The sequence below is a fragment of the Pan paniscus genome, chromosome 19 (genome assembly GCF_029289425.2).
Source record: "Pan paniscus chromosome 19, NHGRI_mPanPan1-v2.0_pri, whole genome shotgun sequence".
Taxonomy (NCBI): domain Eukaryota; kingdom Metazoa; phylum Chordata; class Mammalia; order Primates; family Hominidae; genus Pan; species Pan paniscus.
In genome coordinates, this window is record NC_073268.2 from 77,967,109 (window position 1) to 77,989,514 (window position 22,406).

Here is a 22,406-nt window from a genome sequence, read left to right on the forward strand (position 1 = left end):
CCTCCTAAGTAGCTGGGACTCACAACACCACACCTGGCTGATATTTTTTGTTTTGTTTTTTTAAACACTGGGTCTCTCTATGTTACCCAGGCTGGTCTTGAACATCTGGCCTCAAGTGATCCTCCTACCTCAGCCTCCCAAATTGCTGGGATTATAGGCTTCTGCACTGGGCCTAGACTTCTACCATATGTTTCTTTCTTTCTTTTTGATTTTTAGTAGAGACGAGGTTTCACCATGTTGCCCAACTTGATGTCAAACTCCTGAGCTCAGGCAATCCACCCACCTTGGCCTCCCAAAGTGCTGGGATTACAGGTGTGAGTCACCGCACCTGGCCCTTATCCTATGTTTCTTTTATGAAACTCTGCAACCAGTCTTTACATTACATTTTCACACAAGCGAAGCTAAACTCTGTGATTATGAAAATATTTTCTGTGCCTTTGCTAATACATGTCTCCTTGGTCCAGAATATTATATTCCTCACTCCCACATCTACCAGTAGAAATCTATCCACCTTTTTTTAATACCCACTGAAATATCAACCACCTTCTCTAGGAAACTCCTCTGCTTCATTCAATCACATGTGATCTCTTCCTACTCTTAATTCCATTATCATTCTTCTTAATCTCTCTAATGATTATAAATTTTGTCAAATAATGCAAGGATGTGTACACTTATTTTATACCACAACCCAAACTGAAATCTTCTTGAAGAGACAGTAACTTGTTTATTTTTGAATCTTTAACAGGACTTAGTGCAGTCCTCCACACAAAGTATGTACTCAATAATGATTTCTTCAATGGATTAAGTAAATAAAAATAAATGTGAAGTAAAATGATGAGATTTCTCAGGAAGATCTTAAATATAATATAAGCAAGGCTCTCAATATAAATATTTTGGTATTTTAAAGAAATTCAACTAAAGATATTTAAAGTTCTTTCTCAATAAAAAATAAGTATTAGTATGTGGAATTAGGCTGTATTGCTCTACGGGCAAATCACAGGAATTTTAGTTTGTAGTTCTAAAATACCTCTAACTTCAAAGGCAGTAAGAAAGACTTGGAACAATAAGAGTTAGTCTCCATCCATTCGTGTGTTTATTCATCAAGCATTTATGGAAAGCTTATTATGTGCAGTTATGATGCCTTTGCTACCTAAATTTCATAAATATCATTTCACTTCTATTAATATTTTCATATGCCATAGTCACAAATCTTTATTCTAATGGTTCTTCCTAACCTTTTTCTTACCCTGATAAATTAACCCCTGTGATAAAAAGTTTATGACAGCCCCTAAGATTCCTAACTCCCTATATACAACCTGCATAAACTTCTCCCCGTTGTGAGATAAAAATAAGACTTTACTTCCATGATTAGATTATATTATGTAGTAAAGATGAGGGGATTTTATGAATGTAATTAAGGTCTACCTCAATTGATTCTGAGTTAATCAAAAGGGAGATTATCTTGGGTGGGCCTGACTTAATCAGGTAAAAGTCCTTAAAAGATACAATGCCCCCCTACAGAAGAGACACCTTTGTTGGCTTTGAAGAAGAAAAAAATAGTAGTAGTAGTAATAAGCTGCCACGTTGTTGAGAGGGCGATATGACTAGGACCTGAATGCAACCTTTAAGACCTAAGAGTCATCCTTAGCCAACAGCCCGCAAAAGACTGGGTATCTCACTCAGTCCTACGACTACAAGGGATAAATTCTGCAAACAAACTGAGGGACCCTGGAAGCTAATCTTTCCCCAGTCAAGCCTTTAGTGAGACCACAACCCCAGTTGACTCTGCTGGGAGCCTTGTAATACACTGAGAAGAAAAACCCAGATAAGCCATGCCCAGACTCCTGACCCACAGAAAGAGTAAGATGATAAATGTGTACTGTTTTACGGTGCTAATTTTGTGGTAATTTGTTATGCAGCAACATAGAACTAATACAACCCATCTAATTATATTTCAATCCTGGTTCCTCATGTCCCCCTGAAATGAATTCTAATGTAGGCTTTCTGTCTTCTGCATGGTCAGTATCAAACCCCTCTGAAATGAAAACTAGATGGCATAATATTAATACATTTAATAACTGTAGTCACTGTACTATGTGAGAATTGACAACGGTACTGACAAAAGATTATAATAATGTGCTAGTTTGCTCTTATGACTAGATTCTGAAACTCAGTAGCAAATTTATTTTTGCCAATTTTATTGGACTTCTGATTTCAGCTCCAATATGTAAAGAACTGGAAGTCATCACACCTGTTTTACAACAGAAAAAAGTTAAACAAACTAAAAATCAATTACTTTTCTGGGATCCATCTGAGAACTGAGGTCACAAGGCAAACTGCCACCCTGAAATCTGGAGAGACAGGTAAATACAGAGAATCAAGATATGCTTACTGGGACAGTGGCCACTAAAACATAAATTGACAGAAATAGTTAAAAGATAATATTGATGAATTGCTGGAGATAAAATGTGAACTAGTTTATAAGTGAGAAACTCCTAGGGGCTGCAGTCTTGCCAGGGGGCCCACAATTTTTAAGACATTATCTCTAAAAATCCCACCAGGTTCCCACAGTAAAGAGCCAAGAAAAACCCTACTGTTTCGGGCAGGAGGAGGGGAAAAAACAACCATTTTGAAATACGTTCAACGCATTCTCCAAAACAATGGCCAGTCTGCCAGTAAGGAAGATTTTACCAGATCCTTATCCAACATGAGGGAAGGGATCATTTCCTAAACTGCAGCTCCCTGCCATCTAATCTTATGATATGAATGAAGAGCTCAGAAACACTTGTGAAGGTCACAGGCAAGGGACACAGTCATGCTAAAAGACTGAGACATAATCATAGGATTAGAAGATGCTTCCTGTTCCCCATACCTTACCACCACATCAACAGGGCTCCAGTATAACAGCAGAGGATTACAACAGAGAGAGACAGCTGCAAGGCTCAGATTCTATTTAAGAATAAGTTTTTAGGGACATTGGAGAGTAACTCAAGTCCACATTAAGAATTAATTAAAGAGCACTGGTCAAGATAACTACAAGGTAGTTATAAAAGACAGTATAAAATGTGTTTTAACATAGATACAAAAGACAATATAAAATGTATTCTGTTTTTAATTTTTTTTATCTGATTTGAAAGTCAGTTGCAAAAGGTAATAATTGTAAATCTGTGTTGAGAGACATACAATGTGTAAAGATGTAATTTTTATAATAATGACACAAAGAAGGTAGGATTAAAAAAACAGCTACATAGGATTAAAGCTTCTGCATTCTATTGAAAATTAAATTAGTATTAATCCAAACTACATAAGATGTTAAATATAATTCCTAGGACAACCACTAAGAAAATAACTAAAAAATACACAGTAAAAGAAAAGCCAAGGGAATTAAAGTGACACATTAGAAAAATTTAAATGGCACACTAGAAAATATCTATCTATTAGATTCAAAAGGCAATGATAGAGAAATAGAGGGGGAAAAGGCACCAGATATACAGAAAACAAACAGCAAAGTGGCATTTGTAAACACTACCTTAGCACTAATTACATTAAACGTAAATGGAGTAAACACTCAAGTTAAAAGGCAGAGATAAGCAGAATGAATTTTTTAAATGCTCCAACTATATGCTGTCTATAAGAGACACACTTTAAATTTAGACACAAATAGGTTGAAAGTAAAAGGAATGTTATTCAGCCATAAAAAGGAATAAAGTATTAATTCATCCTATAATGCTGAACATGGAAACATTACACTATGTGAAAAAGCCAGACACAAAAAGTCACATATTGTATGATTCAATTTAGATGAAATGTTCAGAAAAGGCAAATCTATAGAAATAGCAGATTAGTGGATACTAGGGAATAGCAGGTAAGAGTAGGCAGTGACTGTTAATGAGTTAGGAGTTTCTTTTTGGGGTCAGAAAAATATTCTGGAATTAGACAGTGGTGATGATTACACAACTTTGTGAATATACTAAAAATGACTCAGTGCAAAAATGCGCAAAGAATTTGAATAGGCATTTCTCTAAAGAAGATGTCTGAATTACTAATAAGCACATGAAAATATACTTAACATCACTAGTCATCAGGGAACTGCAAATCAAAACCACAAGGAGATACTACACTTTATACCCATTTGAAAGGCTATTATCAAAAAAAACATAAAATAACAAGTATTGGCAAAAATGTGGAAAAATTGGAATCCTTGTGCACTGCTGATGGGAATCTAAATTATGCATTGACTATTAAAAAAAAACAGTTTGGTGGTTCTTCAAAAAGTTAAATTTAGGCTGGGCGCGGTGGTTCACGGCTGTGATCCCAGCACTTTGGGAGGCCGAGGCAGGCAGATCACCTGAGGTCAGGAGTTCAAGACCAGCCTGGCCAACATGGTGAAACCCTGTCTCTACTAAAAATACACAAAAATTAGCCAGACATGTTGGCGGACACCTGTAATCCCAGCTACTCGGGAGGCTGAGGCAGGAGAATCACTGGAACCTGGAAGGCGGAGGTTGCAATGAGCTGAGATGATGCCACTGCACTCCAGCCTGGGTGACAGACTGAGACTCCATCTCAAAAAAAGAAGTTACATTTAGAATTATCACAAGATCCAGAAATTACATTTCTAGGTATATATCCAAATGAATTGAAAGCAAGGTCACAAATAGATATTTGTACACCAGCGTTCATAGCAGCATTATTCACAACAGGCAAAAGGTAGAAACAATCCAAATACCCATCGACAGATGAATGGATAAGCAAATGTGAGATATATATATATATATATATATATATATATATATATATATATATATATAAAATGAAATATTATTCTGCCATAAAAAGGATTCCGATGTATGCTACAAGATGGATGAACCCTGAAAACATTATGGCTAATGAAATAAATCAGAAACAAAGGACAAATACTGTATGATTCCACTTATATGAAGTAGCTACAATAGCCAAATTCACAGAGACAGAAAGAATACTAGAGGGTAACAGGAAATGGGGCAAAGGAATCTGGGGAGTTATTTTGTGGGAACAGAGTTCTTATTTGGTATGATGAAAGGTTCTGAAAATAGATAGTGGTCTTGGTTGTCTAACATTGTGAATGTACTTAATTGTACACACACAAAAAATGCTAAGGCCGAACGCAGTGGCTCACGCCTGTAATCCCAGCACTTTGGGAGGCCAAGGCGGGCAGATCATCTGAGGTCGGGAGTTCAAGACCAGCCTGACCAACCTGGAGAAACCCCATCTCTACTAAAAATACAAAATTAGCCGGGTGTGGTGGCACATGACTGCAATCCCAGCTACTCAGGAGGCTGAGGCAGGAGAATCACTTGAACCCGGGAGGCACAGGTTGCAGTGAGCCAAGATCACACCATTGCACTCCAGACTGGGCAACAAGGGTAAAATTCCATCTCAGAAAAAAAAAAAAAAAAAACCCTAAATTTTGTTATGCATGTTTCACCACAATTAGAAATGACAATAAATATCAGAAAAATAAATCAAAGACCTGCGAAGCCTCTGGGGATGTGGGACTGGGAAGAAAGGAGGAGTAGTATAGTGAAGGGAGCTGTTGTTTTTTCATTATCTAACATTATTTAATTATGTATAAGAATTATTTTGATAAATTAAGATACTTAAAGCTAAAAAAGAAATTAAAGAATTTAATGACAAACAACAAGGTTTTAATGATATGTATTATAAAGGATTACTATCCATACTATATATTTAAAAGCCCATACAAATCAATTAAAAAGACAAATACAACCAAGACAAGCAGACAATAAACAAAAATTTTAAAAGAATTAAACAAAAACCTGCAGAATAACTAATTGACAAACCTGACAAAAACAAAACCTGACAAAACCTGACAAACTTGATAAAAACAAGCAATGGGGAAAGAATTCCCTATTTAATAAGTGGTGCTGGGAAAACTGGCTAGCCATATGTAGAAAGCTGAAACTGGATCCCTTCCTTACACCTTATACAAAAATTAATTCAAGATGGATTAAAGACTTAAATCTTAGACCTGAAACCATAAAAACCCTAGAAGAAAACCTAGGCAATACCATTCAGAACATAGGCATGGGCAAGGACTTCATGACTAAAACGCCAAAATCAATGACAACAAAAGCCAAAATTGAAAAATGGGATCTAATTAAACTAAAGAGCTTCAGTACAGAAAAAGAAACTACCATCAGAGTGAACAGCCTACAGAACATTCTGTAGGCTCCCATCCCTACAGAATGGGAGAAAATTTTTGCGATCTACCCATCTGACAAAGGGCTAATATCTAGAATCTACAAATAACTTAAACAAATTTACAAGAAAAAAACAAACAACCCCATCAAAAAGTGGGCAAAGGATATGAACAGACACTTCTCAAAAGAAGACATTTATGCAGCCAACAGACACATGAAAAAATGCTCATCATCACTGGTTATCAGAGAAATGCAAATCAAAACCACAATGAGATACCATCTCACACCAGTTAGAATGGTGATCATTAAACAGTCAGGAAACAACAGATGCTGGAGAGGATGTAGAGAAACAGGAACGCTTTTACACTGTTGGTGGGAGTATAAATTAGTTCAACCATTGTGGAAGACAGTGTGGCGATTCCTCAAGGATCTAAAACTAGAAATACCATTTGACCCAGTCATCACATTACTGGGTATATACCCAAAGGATTATAAATCATGCTACTATAAAGACACATGCATACGTATATTTATTGCAGCACTATTCACAATAGCAAAGACTTGGAACCAACCCAAATGTCCATCAATGATAGACTGGATTAAGAAAATGTGGCACATATACACCATAGAATACTATGCAGCCATAAAAAAGGATGAGTTCATGTCCTTTGCAGGGACATGGATGAAGCTGGAAACCATCATTCTCAGCAAACTATCACAAAGACAGAAAACCAAACACCGCATGTTCTCACTCATAGGTGGGAATTGAACAATGAGAACATGTGGACGCAGGGTAGGGAACATCACACACTGGGGCCTGTTCTGGGGTGGGGGCCTAGGGGAGGGATAGCATTAGGAGAAATACCTAATGTAAATGACGAGTTGATGGGTGCAGCAAACCAGCATGGCACATGTATATGTATGTAACAAACCTGCACGTTGTGCACATGTACCCTAGAACTTAAAGTATAATAATAAAAAAAGAAACTATGAGATAATAAATGTTTACTGTTTTAAGCCACAAAAAAATTAAACAAAAACCTGCAGAACAATTAATTTCGCAAAGAAATAAACTCAATTGGAACAAAGTATATTCGAAGGATTTCCTGTGTCTTTATTTTTAATTGAAAAGCTAGAAGCAGAAAAATAATCTATTCATTTTGCTAATATATATACAGTCACTAAAAAGTTATTTCAATGTTATAGTCTCTAGTCACCCAATTATAAATGTCTGTAACTAAAATTCATACTGTCTGCTATATGTATTCCAAGCCTAGCAGAAAAATGTCACCCAGACATCTCCTATCTCCCTTTTTGTGACTATGACTGGAAAATATAAAAAGGTTTTAGCAATGAAATAAGATTTTGCTTTAATCGCTTACATAACTGTGGAGTGAGTACAGTTTCCATAATCCCATAAATAACTTTTCTTCCAATTTCCCGGAAGATATTTGTCTCCATATTTAAGAATTAAAAGTCCTAAAAATTTTATTAGGTAAGACCAACTCCCTACAAGTTTTATTGTATGACTTAGTGTCAAGCTTAATTACTAGTTTTCCTAAATATAACTGTTTGGTGTAGATGTTCACACTGGAATAAATCTTGTTTTCCATTAAGAATTTTAAAAACTGTTTATGTCCGTTTTATTTTTAGATATTCTTGTAAAAAATTATCTGATTAAATATGTTTTTGAAAACAAATCCTTTAATTTATCTACAAGAGACTAATTGCTTTAGTGTATCCCTAGCTATCAAAGTACATATATATAAAAAGACAGTAGAAGAGTCAAAAGTATCAATATTGTCATTCAAATATATTACTTCCAAATGCTTCTGTCCTTAGAGGTATAACTTCCTGTGGAAAAAAGAGAAGGGAACGCCACTTCTCTACATTGGATTTAGGTTAGATTTTGATGCAATGTGATGTTACTTTCAGGAATTATAAGTGGTTTCAATGCTTTGAATGTTAGGAGGACCAAAATATACTAAATAATTTCAAATTAACTAAAAAAAATTATTAAAAATCATTGACTCTAAAAACAACAACAAAATTCTTCTGGCCAGATACATGAAGTAAAATGAGGGCAACGAAGAAAGTTTGGCTTAGATTAACTTTAATGAATCCTTCAGAAATGTAATTTATGAAAATAAAAAAGAATGCTCTCTTTCTTTCTACTCTGAAAATATCGACTTGTCCCTAAGAATAAAAATAATGTACACATAAACACTTCTCCTATATAATTAACATTGCTTGGAGACTTTTATTCTTTCAGATTATTTTATTTTATTTTAGAGAGAGTCTTATTCTGTTGCCCACGCTGGAGTGCAGGGGTGCAATCATAGCTCACTGTAACCTCAACCTCCTGGGCTCAAGCAATCCTCCCACCTCAGCCTCGCAGGTAGCTGGGACTATAGGTGTGTGCCACCACACCCAGCTAATTTTTGTATTTTGTAGAGGCAGAGTTTCACCATGTTCTCCAGGCTGGTCTCGAACTCCTGGGCTCAAGTGATCCTCCCAGCTCAGCCTCCCAACCTGCTGGGATTACAAGCATGAGCCACCACGTCCAGCCTTGCTCTTTCAGACTTTTAAGTAAAACAGAGGTAGGACAATCAGGCAGTATCTTAATCAAAAAATAAGTAAAATAATATGTGATATTTAGAAAACTAGTTATTACCTTGTTGCCTCTACCCTAGGAAGCTTACTGTGGTTATTTTAAAATTAGCATGACAATGTTTAAAATGTAAATGATTATTTAAAGGCAAAAGAAACAATAAATATTCCCTTACCTTGTAAGATGGCAAGAAACACAAAATTCCTTGGCTCACAGTCTGGCACACAGATAACAAAAGTGCTCCCACTTCATCTTGGAACTCAAATGTTTCAGTATTCTGGAAGGTAGCACAGAGATTCCGACCCTTGGGGCCTGACCCAATGGTACCAACCCAAACCTAGAATATGAATATGTCATTATTAGAGTTATGCCTGAAAAAGGCATGGAAATTAGTATTTATTTGGAAGTATGTACATAAAAGATCAAGCAACAAGTTTAACAATTTATTTTTAAATTGTCAGGGGGTTTTCTATTACCTTCAATTAACTGTATACAGATTTAATTTATAAATGTTTTGCTTTAGGCAGATCACTAAATTCTCTTAGAGTGAAAATTCTTTGAAAGCAAAACAGGTTGTACCTGTCTCTGTTTACTTAATAGCTTTGCAAAATTTAAGCATGTAACAAATTTTTGTTAGGTGAATAAATGAACAAGTGAAATGATGAATATATACCAATAGCAGAATCAGATAATTCCAAAATACTGGGGATGAAGGCCAGTATAATTTGCCATAGGCAAGTCTCAAAAATGACAGGAACTACTCTTTCAAAAATTCATTGGTGCTCAAAGATCCTTAGTCATAGAAAAAAATCACACCCACCACATTTTACAGTTATTTGCAATTCTATCTCCCTTATATGTAGAGAGAGGGAGAGAGAAGAAATTTTGCAAAATGTTAACAAGTGATGAATCTAGGTGAAGGATATAAAGATATTCACAATATTATCTTTCCAACTTTTCTGAAATTTCTAATTTTTTGAAATACAGTTGAAAGAATCAATGAATGAATGATCAAAATGTAGCATTGAGTAGAAAAAAACAAACTTTTTCCTTTGCTCTCACACCACAGCAATCAACACAGAAAACTTCTGTGACCAAATGTGTGGGAGGTTTTTTCCACATACCAAGCAATCAATTCTGCAACAGACATCAACTGGGTGTCCTCTAATTCAATTCAATTCTGATACTATCTACTGGGAGATGATAACTTCAGATCCCAGAGGTTGATGGCTCAGTCCCCAAGACTGCCCCTGATTTCTGTGGCCAGTCACAGTTGTTTTTACTTGTGCTTCTGACTGATCAGCTAGAAATCGGGCATCCCACAACCCTCTGCTTGGGTTCAATTAATTTGGTAGAGCTGCTCACAGAACCCAGGGACACATTTACCTACACTTACTGATTCATTAGAAAAAATATTACAAAGGATACAGATAAAGAGATGTATGTGGGAAGGGGCTCAGAGCTTCAATTCCCAGGCACATCACCTTCCAAGTGTTCAGGAACCTCCAAGTGTTCAGCTATCTGGAAGCTCTCTGAACCCTGTCCTTCTAGGTTTTTATGGAGGCTTCATTATGTAGGCATGATTGATTAAACCACTGGCCATTAAGATAAACTTAACCTTTAGCATCATCTCCCCCAAGCCCTCCCCAGAGGTTGAGGAATGGGGGTGAAAATCCCAACTCTCCTATCATGTCTTGGTCTTCCCGGAGGCCAGCCCTGATCCTGATGCTACCTAGGAGCCCCCTACCATTAGTCATCTCATTAGCATACAAAATGTCACTTTGGAGATTCTAAGGATTTTAGGAGTTGTATGCCAGGAAATGGAGTGGAAGACCAAATATATATATTATAAATCACAGGCATATACACACAAGAAACATTATTCACCTTTAAAGAGGAAACTCTGGCACATGCTACAACATAGATGATGAACTTTGAAGACATTATCTGCAACATGGACAAACCTTGAGGACATTACTAAGTAAAATAAGCCAGTCACAAAAACGACAAATATTTTATGATTCCACTTATATGAAGTATTTATAGTAATCAGATTCATAGAAACAGAAAGCGGAATGGTAGTTACCAGGAGCTGGGGAGAGGGGGAGAATAGAGAGCTGTTGTTTAATGGGAACAGAGTTTCAGTTTTTCAAGAGGAGAAAGTCTTGAGATTGGTTGCACAACAACATATACATACTTAATAAGACTGAGCTGTATACTCAAAAATGGTTAAGATGGTAAATTTTATATATATTCCACCACAATTAAAAGTTTTTTAAATTTTAAGTTGAAGGAAAATATTACAGTGTAACAGAATCCAGCTGCACAACTACATTATTATAATTCAGCGACATTATAGGTTAAATGGACTTTTGTGCAGTAGGCTGAGAACATAGAGCCTGTAATAACATTCTTATGAGAAAACGTATGCTGAATTTACCAACTTCCCATATTTATCTGTGTCTCTAAAGAAAGCAACTTGAAAACGTGGAACATGTATTCTTCCTTCACTGCTGTTCATAGTCACATTTCTCAACAGGAACACTCTGGCATTTGGAAAGCACAATTCTTAGTTACATAGGAGTAGCATTCTAGGTTCCCAACTACCAAATGCCGTAGTTGCTCCCAAGTAATTGTGAGGACCAAAAATGTTCCCACCTATAAACCTATGTATGTAGCTTAATAAAGAACTAGCATTGTGTTAGGCACACAGGTGATGTTAACTTAACCACTTTAGCATTAACCACAGCTTAACATCACCTGTGTGCCTAACCACTTTAAAATATTTCATAAAAAGAAACCAGAAGGCATAATGAAAAATAACAATCTATACATTTCCACAAAAATTAAAATAACATTTAGTAGGCATCGTTATAAAACATTAAAATCTTAAATCATAGGACTCATAAGAGTACTTTTAACTCATTTCAGATATTCAAACATGCTGAACACTTGCTAAATACCAGCTATTAATCTAGGCACAGAGGAAGAACGTGGATGTAAAAGGAAGAATCAGGATACACTGTAGTCTAATGGAAAAGAGAAGCATAAATAATTATACAAGCTGGGCATGGTAGTACATGCCTGTAGTCCCAGCTACTCAGGAGGCTGAGGCAGGTGGACTGCCTCAGCCTGGGAGTTTGAAGCCAGCCTGGGCAACATAGCAAGCGACCTTGTCTCTAAAAAGATAAAGTCTGGCCAAAATGGCAAAACCCCATCTCTACTAAAAATACAAAAATGCGCCAGGCATGGTGGCATACACCCATAATCCCAGCTACTCAGAAGGTTGAGGCAGGAGAACCGCTGGAACCCAGGAGGCGAAGGCTGCAGTGAGCCAAGATCACACCACTGCACTCCAGTCTGGGTGACAGAGCAAAACCTTGTCTCAAAAAATAAAAGTAAAAATAAAAATACAGAGATAAAATAAATAAAATATAAATAGGCTGGGCACAGTGGCTCACGCCTGTAATCCCAACACTTTGGGAGGCTGAGGCAAGTGCATTATTTGAGGGCAGGAGTTCAAGACCAGAATGGACAACATGCTGAAACCCCATCTCTACCAAAAAAATAAAAAATTAGCCAGGCGTGCGGCGCACACCTGTAATCTCAGCAACTTGAGAGGCTGAAGCAGGAGAATTGCTTAAACCCGAGTGAGCCAAGATCACACCACTGCACTCCAGCATGGGCAACAGAGCCAGACTCTGTCTCAAAAATCAATCAATCAATAAATAAAACACATAATTATACAATGAGAATTAAAGAAATCAAAATTTTGTTTTCATTACAAAACTAAAACTTACTTAGAAGAAGAAGCTGAAATACAGCCTTTTGCATCCCAAGTGACTGGATTATTTCCTTCTGTTGACACATCATTAAGTAGCTGACAGATTTTCTTTTATTGTAAAACTGGAATGTTGAATTTCCTACCAAGATTTACTTGCTGGCACTTCAGGTATCTTCTAACTTGTTTACATAGAGTTATATTGAAGTAGAAACACTGAAGGCCTTCCAAAAAAAAAAAACAACAACAACTAACCTGTGAATTTTTAATGATATGATTAGCCTCCAGCTGGATAGTAAATGTAACACCAAGTTCTGACGAAAAGGATTTCATTGGTGATAATGTACCAGATGTCAAAACAATGGTCTGAACTTTGCCATTAATATCTGAAAAGGCCTAAAAGAAAACAACATTAGATAAATAAAATTATCTTTAAAAGAGGCTGGGCAAAGTGGCTCACACCTGTAATCCCAGCACTTTGGGAGGCTGAAGCAGGAAGATCGCTTGAGTCTAGGAGTCTGAGACCAGCCTGGGCAATATGGTGAAACCCCGTCTCTACAAAAAATACAAAAATTAGCCGGGCATGGTGACACATGCCTATAGTCCCAGCTACTCGGGAAGCTAAGGTGGGAGGATCGCTTGAGCCTGGAAGGTCAAGGCTACAGTGAGCCGAGATTGCACCACTGCACTCCAGCCTGGGTGAAGAGCAAGACCCTGCCTCAAAACAACAACAACAACAAACAACTATCTTTAAAAGAGTCAACCACATTTATTAAAATGCTGGTACTGAGCAAGAAGACAAAATTTCCATTTACATGATGAGCTTACCACAGCTGGATTTAAGCACCAAAAGTTTAGCACATGAACTGCAGTTTTCTGTCGTGAACGTTTCTTATTTTTTGGTAGAACCAACAACCCATTTTTGTCTGAAATATCAATCTGATTTGTCCAGGAGTAAGTCTGTTGAATCGCAATTTTATAATCATCTGCAAATCTAGATGCAAAGAAAGTGCTAATTAAGTGGCAAAACTTTTAAAACCTATGACCCAGCTACATACAATATAAAAACTGATTACATTAAAACTCATTTGAAAGAGCTGGTACCTTCCCATTCAAAAATAACATTCTCCTTACCATTAATTAAATTCAGTAATTCTGATATTAATAAAGCCATTAATCATAGCATCAACTGATTCTCAGAGGGAATATTAGAAATCATCTAACCATCTATCTTTTATCAGCTACTTCCTAACCTCATTTTCAAACATTACATATGTCATGGCAGAAGCAGAATTAAAATCCAGGCCTCCTAACTCCCAGTCCAGAGCTCTCTGCATGCTCTACTACATGATGAGTTACAAAATAGAAAACAGTATTATGGTTAAAGAGACTAAAAGGTGGGTTATACTTTTTTATTAAATGAGAAAATAGAAGGATAATTTTTACTGAAAGTTTTTAAAGTATTAGCAACAAGTTATAAAATTCTTACATTCCTTTGAAACCTGAGTCTCAGCCTTCATCTACTTTTAATGAAGGTGCTGAACCAGATGATATCTGTGATCCCATCCAGTTTATAACTACTTTCAATATGAATCTAGAAAATGGTTAAGCTTAAAAATAATAAAATGTGGCCAGGCGCGGTGGTTCACACCTGTAATCCCAGCACTTTGGGAGGCCGAGGCGGGTGGATCACGAGGTCAGGAGTTCGAGACCAGCCTGGCCAACATGGTGAAAACCCGTCTCTACTAAAAATACAAAAATTAGCCGGGTGTGGTGGCAGTCGCCTGTAACCCCAGCTACTCAGGAGGCTGAGGCAGGAGAATCACTTGAACCCGGGAGGCGGAGGTTGCAGTGAGCTGAGATAGCGCCACTGCACTGTAGCCTGGGTGACAGAGCAAGACTCCATCTCAAAAAAAAAAAAAAAAAAAAGTAAAATGTGGTATTCTCTACCATGTCTTCGCTATAGTATTTCCTTATTCATTTCACTCCTAGAGAGATTAGATCTCAAAATTAAAGTTGGGAACTTAACAACTGTGGAGAGAATCTTATAAAAATACTGGGAGCCAAAAACTGTAAAACTTTTAAAACAAAGGGGAGACCGGGTGCGATGGCTCACGCCTGTAATCCCAGCACTTTGGGAGGCCAAGGCGGGCGGATCACGAGGTCAGGAGATCGAGACCATTCTGGCTAACACGGTGAAACCCCGTCTCTACTAGAAAATACAAAAAATTAGCCGGGCGTGGTGGTGGGCGCCTGTAGTCCCAGCTACTCGGGAGGCTGAGGCAGGAGAATGGCATGAACCCGGGAGGCTGAGCTTGCAGTGAGCCGAGATCGCGCCACTGCACTCCAACCTGGGTGACAGAGCAAGACTCCCGTCTCAAAAAAAAAAAAAAAAAAAAAAGGAAAAGAAAACATAGGGGAAATCTTCATATCAGATTTGGCCATGATTTACTGGATGTGACACTAAAAGTACAGGCAACAACAAAAAAAGAGAAAGATAAATTGGACTTCAACAAGATTAAAAACCTTTTCTGCATCAAAGGACACTATGAATAAATGAAAAAACAACCCACAGAATGAGAGAAAATATTTGTAAAGTATATATCTCTTACAGGACTGACATCCAGAATATCTAAATAACTACAACTCAACAACAACAACAAAAAACCAATAATTCAAAAGTGGGCAAAAGACTTCAATAGATATTTCTCCAAAAAAGACATACAATTGGCCAATAAGCACATGAAAAGATTCTCAACATCTCTAGTCATTAGGAAATACAAATAAAAACCAGATGATATCACTTGATACCTATTAGGATGGCTATTATACAAAAAATAAAATAACGAGTGTCAGCAAAAACAATTCTGATATATGCTGCTACATAAACTGTTGGCAAGGATGTGTAGAAATTGGAACCCTTGTGCATTGATAATGGGAATGGAAAATAATGCAGTTGCTGTGAGAAACAGTATGGTGAGTCCTCAAAAAGTTAAATGCAGCATTACCATATGATTCTGCAATTCCACTGCTAGGTACTTATATACACCCAGAAGAACTGAAAGCAGAACTCAGATATTTGTACACCAACATTCATAGTAGCATTGTTTACAATAGGCAAAAGATGAAAACAACCCAAATGTCCATTAACATAAGAATAAATTAACAAATTGTGGTATATACATACAATGGAGTATTATTCAGCCATAGAAAGGAATGAAATTCTGATATATGCTACTACATAAATGAACTCTGAAAACACTGTGCCAAATGAATTGAAATAAGCCAGACACAAAAAGACAAACATTGTATGATCGCTCTTATGTGAAATACCTAGAAAGGACTTCATAAGATGAAAATAGAATACAGGTTAGCAGGTGATGAGGGGAAAGACTCTAGGGGTTATTATTTCATGGGTACAGAATTCCTATTTGGAATAATAAAAAATTTCTGGAAATCTCTGGAAATGAGTACAATGTACAACATTGCCAATATACTGTACTTAATGGCACTGAGTTGTATACGTAAAATGGTTAAAATGGTGTATTTTATGTATATTTTACCACAATAAAAAAAAATACCAGAACTAGGTACTACTATAATTTAAGTTACAGGATGAGAGGGATTGGTTGTTTTTCATTTTCCACAGTTCATACAATAAAAAAGGGACTTTCTGACACTGTAGGAACATAAGAAAACTTTAGCAATAGAAGATAATTTAATATGAATTAATTAAATATATTTATTTAATGATTTCAATATTCATTAATATAAAAGACTAATTTTGGCCAGGCATGGGCTCACACTTACAATCCTAGCACTTTGGGAGGCTGAGGTGGGAGGATCACTTGAGGCCAGGAGTTCAAGACCATCCTGGTGAACATAGTGAGATCTCATCTCTACAAAAAAAATAAAAATTAAAAAATTAGCTGGGTGTGGGTGGTGCACACCTGTAATCCCAGCTACTCAGGAAACAGGTGGGAGGATTGCTTAAGCCCAGGAGGTCAAAGTTGCAGTGAGCTGTGATCATGCAACTGCACTTCAGCCTGGGTGACAGAGCAAGTCCCTGTCTCAAAAAAGTATCAGACTAATTTCAATTCCTCTAAGTCTGTGTCAATAAGAGCAAATATATAATAATATCTATAACACTTGTTTTCAATTCTATTTACTCACCCAAAATTGGTATATATTAAACACATGCTAGCATTCAAATTAGGCTATTTTTAAAAGGAAAATACATACTAGTTATCTTCACTTACCTGCTATTTTGCCTAAAAAGATAGTCAAGTACCATAAAAAGTCCTTTAAGCATTATTTGAGTTGATGCACTAATAACAGGTACTTCTCTTGCCTCCTCTTTACCATAAATTGGTGAGATTTTTTCCTCTTTTTGAAGAACAGCAGAAAAATGTCCCTACAAGAAATTACCATATTAAGTATAGAGGGGTTGGGAGGGAATTGGAAAAAGAAACTTCTCAAAAATACAATGAAACCCAACAAAACATGCATTGAAATTTTAGGTGAACAGAATTGCTATAGTTTGATAGTCTGACTTCTCCAAATCTGATATTGAAATTTCATCCCCAGTAATGGAAGTGGGGCATATCAGGAGGTTTGGGATCATGGGGGTAGATACCTCATGAATAGATTAACGCCCTCCCTAAGTAGAGAGGGGGTGAGTTAGTGCTCTGTTAGTTCCCATGAGAGCTGGTTGTTAGAAAGAGCCTGACACCTCCCTCCCTTCTCTCTCTTGCTTCTTCTCTTGCCATATGATCTGTACAAACCAGCTCCCCTTCACCTTTTGCCATGAGTGGAAGCAGGCTAAGGTCCTCAAAAGCAGATGCTGGAGCCATGCTTCGTACAAGCTGCAGAACTGTGAACCAAATAAACCTCCTTTCTTTATAAGTTACCCAGCCTCAGGTATTTATAGTGATACAAACAAAGACAATTATTAACAGCACAATGCTAACAATATATTTTAGATCGCCATATTAGCAAAATTCTCCTCAGAGTCAAAGACTCTTTAATAATAAGTTAGGTATTTAGAAGATTCAATCAGGGTATTATTTGGTGCCTTTCAGATGTAAGGAATTAAATAAAAATGTAGCAAATGGCTTCTCCAAAAGGCTTTAAAGAGTTGATATGTTGCCTTAAATCCATGAATTATTTCCAGAAAGTAATTCTGATGCTGAGAATAATATGACTACATCACAAGCAAAACTAAATGACTTAAGGAAACAATACATGCTAAATAACAAAATGTATGTTAACTGGTTCTTTGGTCTTTACATGGCTCATAAGTTTTAATATGGATGAAAGTGTGGACATTAAAACAAAATTATAAGAAAACAGAAGAGTATGTTCCCCACATTGTAAAAGAGAAAATTCTGAATACTGAAGCAATAAAAGATATTGGTGACAACTCTGATGTCTGACAATAAAATGTGTTCAATGAAAATAAAATGGGGAAATAGGATAAATAAGAAAGATACATTTTAATATTCAGATATATCATGAAACAACACAAATCTATAAGAGTAAAAATCAGCCTTCACTGAACAAAACATTAAAGAATACAAATAAGTAGAAAGACTTAAAAAACAAACCAACAAAGAACAAACAAGAAAGACAACATGAACTTGGAAAAATATTCAGCCCTGCAATGAAATACAAATATCAAATTATTCTTTTTGAAAAATGAAGTCCCCTCAGCAACACCTTACATCAAAGCTTAATATCCTTCTCCAACACTGGCAGAACACTGGCAATTTACTCTGATAAAATATAGAAAATATAAACTACTAAAGGTGAGGCGCTGTACTAAAAACAGAAGGGCTAAATGAAATCCTACATATTCAATTATTAGAGTACTCCGAGCTCAATTCCAGTTAGGTTACCTACACATTGGCAGCTGGGTTGGGGGGGGTAGAAAAATAGAAAACTAAGCAATGGAAAAATAAATAAAAAGTTAATTATGGTTCCTTAGGAAACATACATAAAGCTGTATAAAAATATAATCAAGTAAGCTACATGCATTACTATCATGGGCTATAATAATACATACACGTGATGATATCCACGCTGAATATCAATGTAACTATACTGGCAGAATAGAGAGTGAAGAGAGAGAAGAAAGAAGGGCAGAAAAGCAGGAAGCAAAGGAGGAAGAGAGAGCGCATGAGTGAGCGTGTGTGTGTGTGTGTGACAGAGAGAGAAGAGTGTGTGTGAGTGTGTGCGTGTCTAAAGGAGCTAAATCATTATACTTAACAGAAAGTCAACAGAGAACATCTAAAATTGAAAACTCCAAAGAAGCAGAACCCACGTTATTTTTTTAAATGTGGTTAAATATCAGAAGAAACCACTACAAGAGATAAAAGTGCACTCCAAAGTGAGAATTGGGATTGAGGAGTGGGTCAGAGGAATGCTTTTCTCAACAGAACTGACTGACTCTTTATATTCTATAGGTATACTACTTTGGTAAAAATTCCTAAAAATATTGATAATCATAATGATGAATGTCTTAGCCAACTAGAATTAGGGCAAATTTCCTTAATCCAATAAAAATAATTATAAAATATATAATATAATAAAAATATAATATATACATTATTTAACAGCTCTAATTAATTTTTTAATTTAATTAATTGAATTGAATTGAATTAAAATTAACAGCTTTATTGAGCTATAATTCACATGCTTAAAATTTACCTTTTTAAAGTGAGTTCTGTGGGTTATTTCTATATTATATATTTTATATATTATATATTTATATATAATATAGTATATATTATATTTTTATATATTTTATATAAATATTATATATAAAATAAATATATTTTATATAATATATTTATATAAAATATATATTCATATATGTATTAATATATTAATATATTTATATATAATGTAAATATAAAAATATATATTTATATATAATATATTTATATTATATTTATATTTATAAATTTATATAAATTTATAAATAATTTTATAAAATTATAATTTTATGAATTTATAAAATTATATAATTTTATAAAATTATAATTTTATTTATTAATAAATTTATATAAATTTATAAATGTAAATATATTAATAAATTTATATAAATTTATAAATATAAATATATTATATATAAATATATTACGTGTTTATGTATTAATAAATATATTAATATATAATATATTATATAATATATAAAATATATAAAAATATATTATATACTATATAAAATATATAAAAATATATAAAACATTATATATTAATATATTATATATAGTTATATACTATATATAGTATATATATTTATATAAAATATTTATATAAAAATATATAATATATATACTATGTAATATATTATATATTATATATAATATATTATATATAAATATATAATATATAATATATAATATATAATATATTATATATAATATATAATATATTATATATAAATATATAATATATTATATATAAATATATAATATATTATATATAAATATATAATATATTATATATAAATATATAATATATTATATATAAATATATAATATATTATATATAAATATATAATATATTATATATAAATATATAATATATTATATATAAATATATAATATATTATATATAAATATATAATATATTATATATAAATATATAATATATTATATATAAATATATAATATATTATATATAAATATATAATATAAAATAACCCACAGAACTCATTTTAAAAAGGTAAATTTTAAGCATGTGAATTATAGCTCAATAGAGCTGTTAATTAAAAAAGAATTTTTAATCACAGCAAACATCTCAATAAAGGGTGCAATACTAGTAATTGCTCCTTTAAGCAACAAAACCAAGATGTCTTTTTCTTTTTTTTATTTTATTTTATTTCTTTTTTGAGACAGAGTCTCGCTCTGTCGCCCAGGCTGGAGTGCAGTGGCGCGATTTCGGCTCACTGCAAGCTCCGCCTCCCAGGTTTGCGCCATTCTCCTGCCTCAGCCTCCTGAGTAGCTGGGACTACAGGCGCCCACCACCACGCCCGGCTAATTTTTTGTATTTTTAGTAGAGACGGGGTTTCACCGTGTTAGCCAGGATGGTCTCAATCTCCTGACCTCGTGATCTGCCCGCCTCGGCCTCCCAAAGTGCTGGGATTACAGGCGTGAGCCACTGCGCCTGGCCCAGGATGTCTTTTTCATTGCCTGTGATAAACAACACACTGGAAGTCTGAGACAGCATAGTAAGAAATAAAAACATGAAGAAATAGAAAGAAATGAGAAAGAAAGAAACCGGTCATTATTCAGACAATATGGTTATCTACATGGAAAATTTAAGATAATCTGTGGGCAAACCTGTAAAATAATTCAACAAGGTGGTTAATAAGACAATTATAAGATAAATATATAAAAATCAAACACCAGTTTTATATAGCAATAACAATTAAAAATGTAATTTTAAAAATATATCATTTGTAATGGAAACAGAAACTTTAAGCTACCCATGAATAAATCTAACCAAAGGCATCTAATCTTTTAAAAATAAAATTATAAAATTTTATTGAAAGATAGGAAAAAATAATGAAGAACTATATCTTGTCATGAATGGGAAAACTTCATAATGTAAATGCATGAATTCTTTCCAAATTAATCTATAAATACAGTGCAATTACAATAAAAATTCTAACAGAACTTTTCCTAGAGATTATAAGCTAATTCTAAAATTCAAATGGCAGAGTAAAACAAAGGACAGCTGATACAATTCCAAAGGAAAATAATAAAGTGAGGGATATGCCCTACTATATATAAGCACTTTTCTTAAATCATTAATTAACAAATGTGACAAATTAGAGAAACAGAATGGTGGAACACAATCAAGTCCAGATATAAATTCACACATATATGAAAATTAGAGGGGCTGGGTGTAGTGGTTCACTCTTGTAATCCCAGTGCTTCAGGAGGCCGAGGTGGGAGGATCGCCTGAGGCCAGGAGTTCAAGACCAGCCTAGGCAACATAGTGAGACCCTGTCTCTACAAAACATAAAAAAAATTAGGCCAGGCACGGGTGGCTCATGCTTGTAATCCTAGCACTTTGAAAGACCGAGGCGGGTGGATCACTTGAGCTCAGGAGCTGGAGACCAGCCTGGGCAACATGACAAAAGCCCGTCTCTACAAAAAAATACAAAAAATGAGCCAGGTGTGGTGGCATGCTTGTGGTCCCAGGTACTTGGAGGCGCTGAGGCACAAGAATTGCCTGAACCTGGGAGGCGGAGGTTGCAGTGAGCTGAGATCACACCACTGCACTCCAGCCTGGTTAACAGAGTGAGATTCTGTCTCAAAATAAATAAAAAAATAAGTAATTAGCCAGGTGTGGTGATGCATGCCTGTAGTCCCAGCTACTGAGCAGGCTGTGGCAGGAGGATCCCTTAAGACCAGAAATCCAAGGTTACAGTGAGCTATGAATGCACCATTGCACTTCATTCCGGGCAACACAGCAAGACTCTGTCTCTTAAAAACAAAAAAAAAAGTTTAAAAATATTTTTTTAATTAAAAAAAGAAAAATAGGTAGCAGAGGTAGCGTTACAAATTAGAGGGAAAATAATATGCACTATTTAGGAAACAGTGCTGGGACAATTCTCTATCCATACAGGAAAAAAATTGATTCATAAATTCACAACATAAACAAAATGAATCCAAGGCTTTGTAAAAGTATTTATAAATCCCATCCTTTATAAACAATAAATACCTTAAAATTTTTAGGAGAAATATAACATAGGATAAGAAAAGACTGCTTAAAGTAAATTCAAAAACCACAATTC

At 34.9% G+C, this 22,406-nt stretch overlaps 1 protein-coding gene across 8 annotated transcripts in view; it reads right to left on the reverse strand.

The window, feature by feature from the left end:
* The window catches only part of BRIP1 (BRCA1 interacting helicase 1), a 187,980-nt gene that overhangs the window by 89,837 nt on the left and 75,737 nt on the right, over positions 1–22,406 (reverse strand). For 3 of the 8 annotated variants that reach the window (XM_003814472.6, XM_055101590.2, XM_055101592.2), the window contains exons 11-14: positions 16,855–17,009; positions 13,424–13,589; positions 12,851–12,991; positions 8,990–9,151 (exon numbers count right to left, since the gene is read on the reverse strand). In XM_003814472.6, coding sequence (XP_003814520.4) covers positions 8,990–9,151; positions 12,851–12,991; positions 13,424–13,589; positions 16,855–17,009 — 624 coding nt within the window. Of the gene's footprint in view, positions 1–8,989; positions 9,152–10,701; positions 10,762–12,850; positions 12,992–13,423; positions 13,590–16,854; positions 17,010–22,406 lie in introns of all 8 variants that reach the window. The other 5 variants (XM_014342182.4, XM_014342183.4, XM_055101593.2 and 2 more) reach the window with 3 other exon arrangements.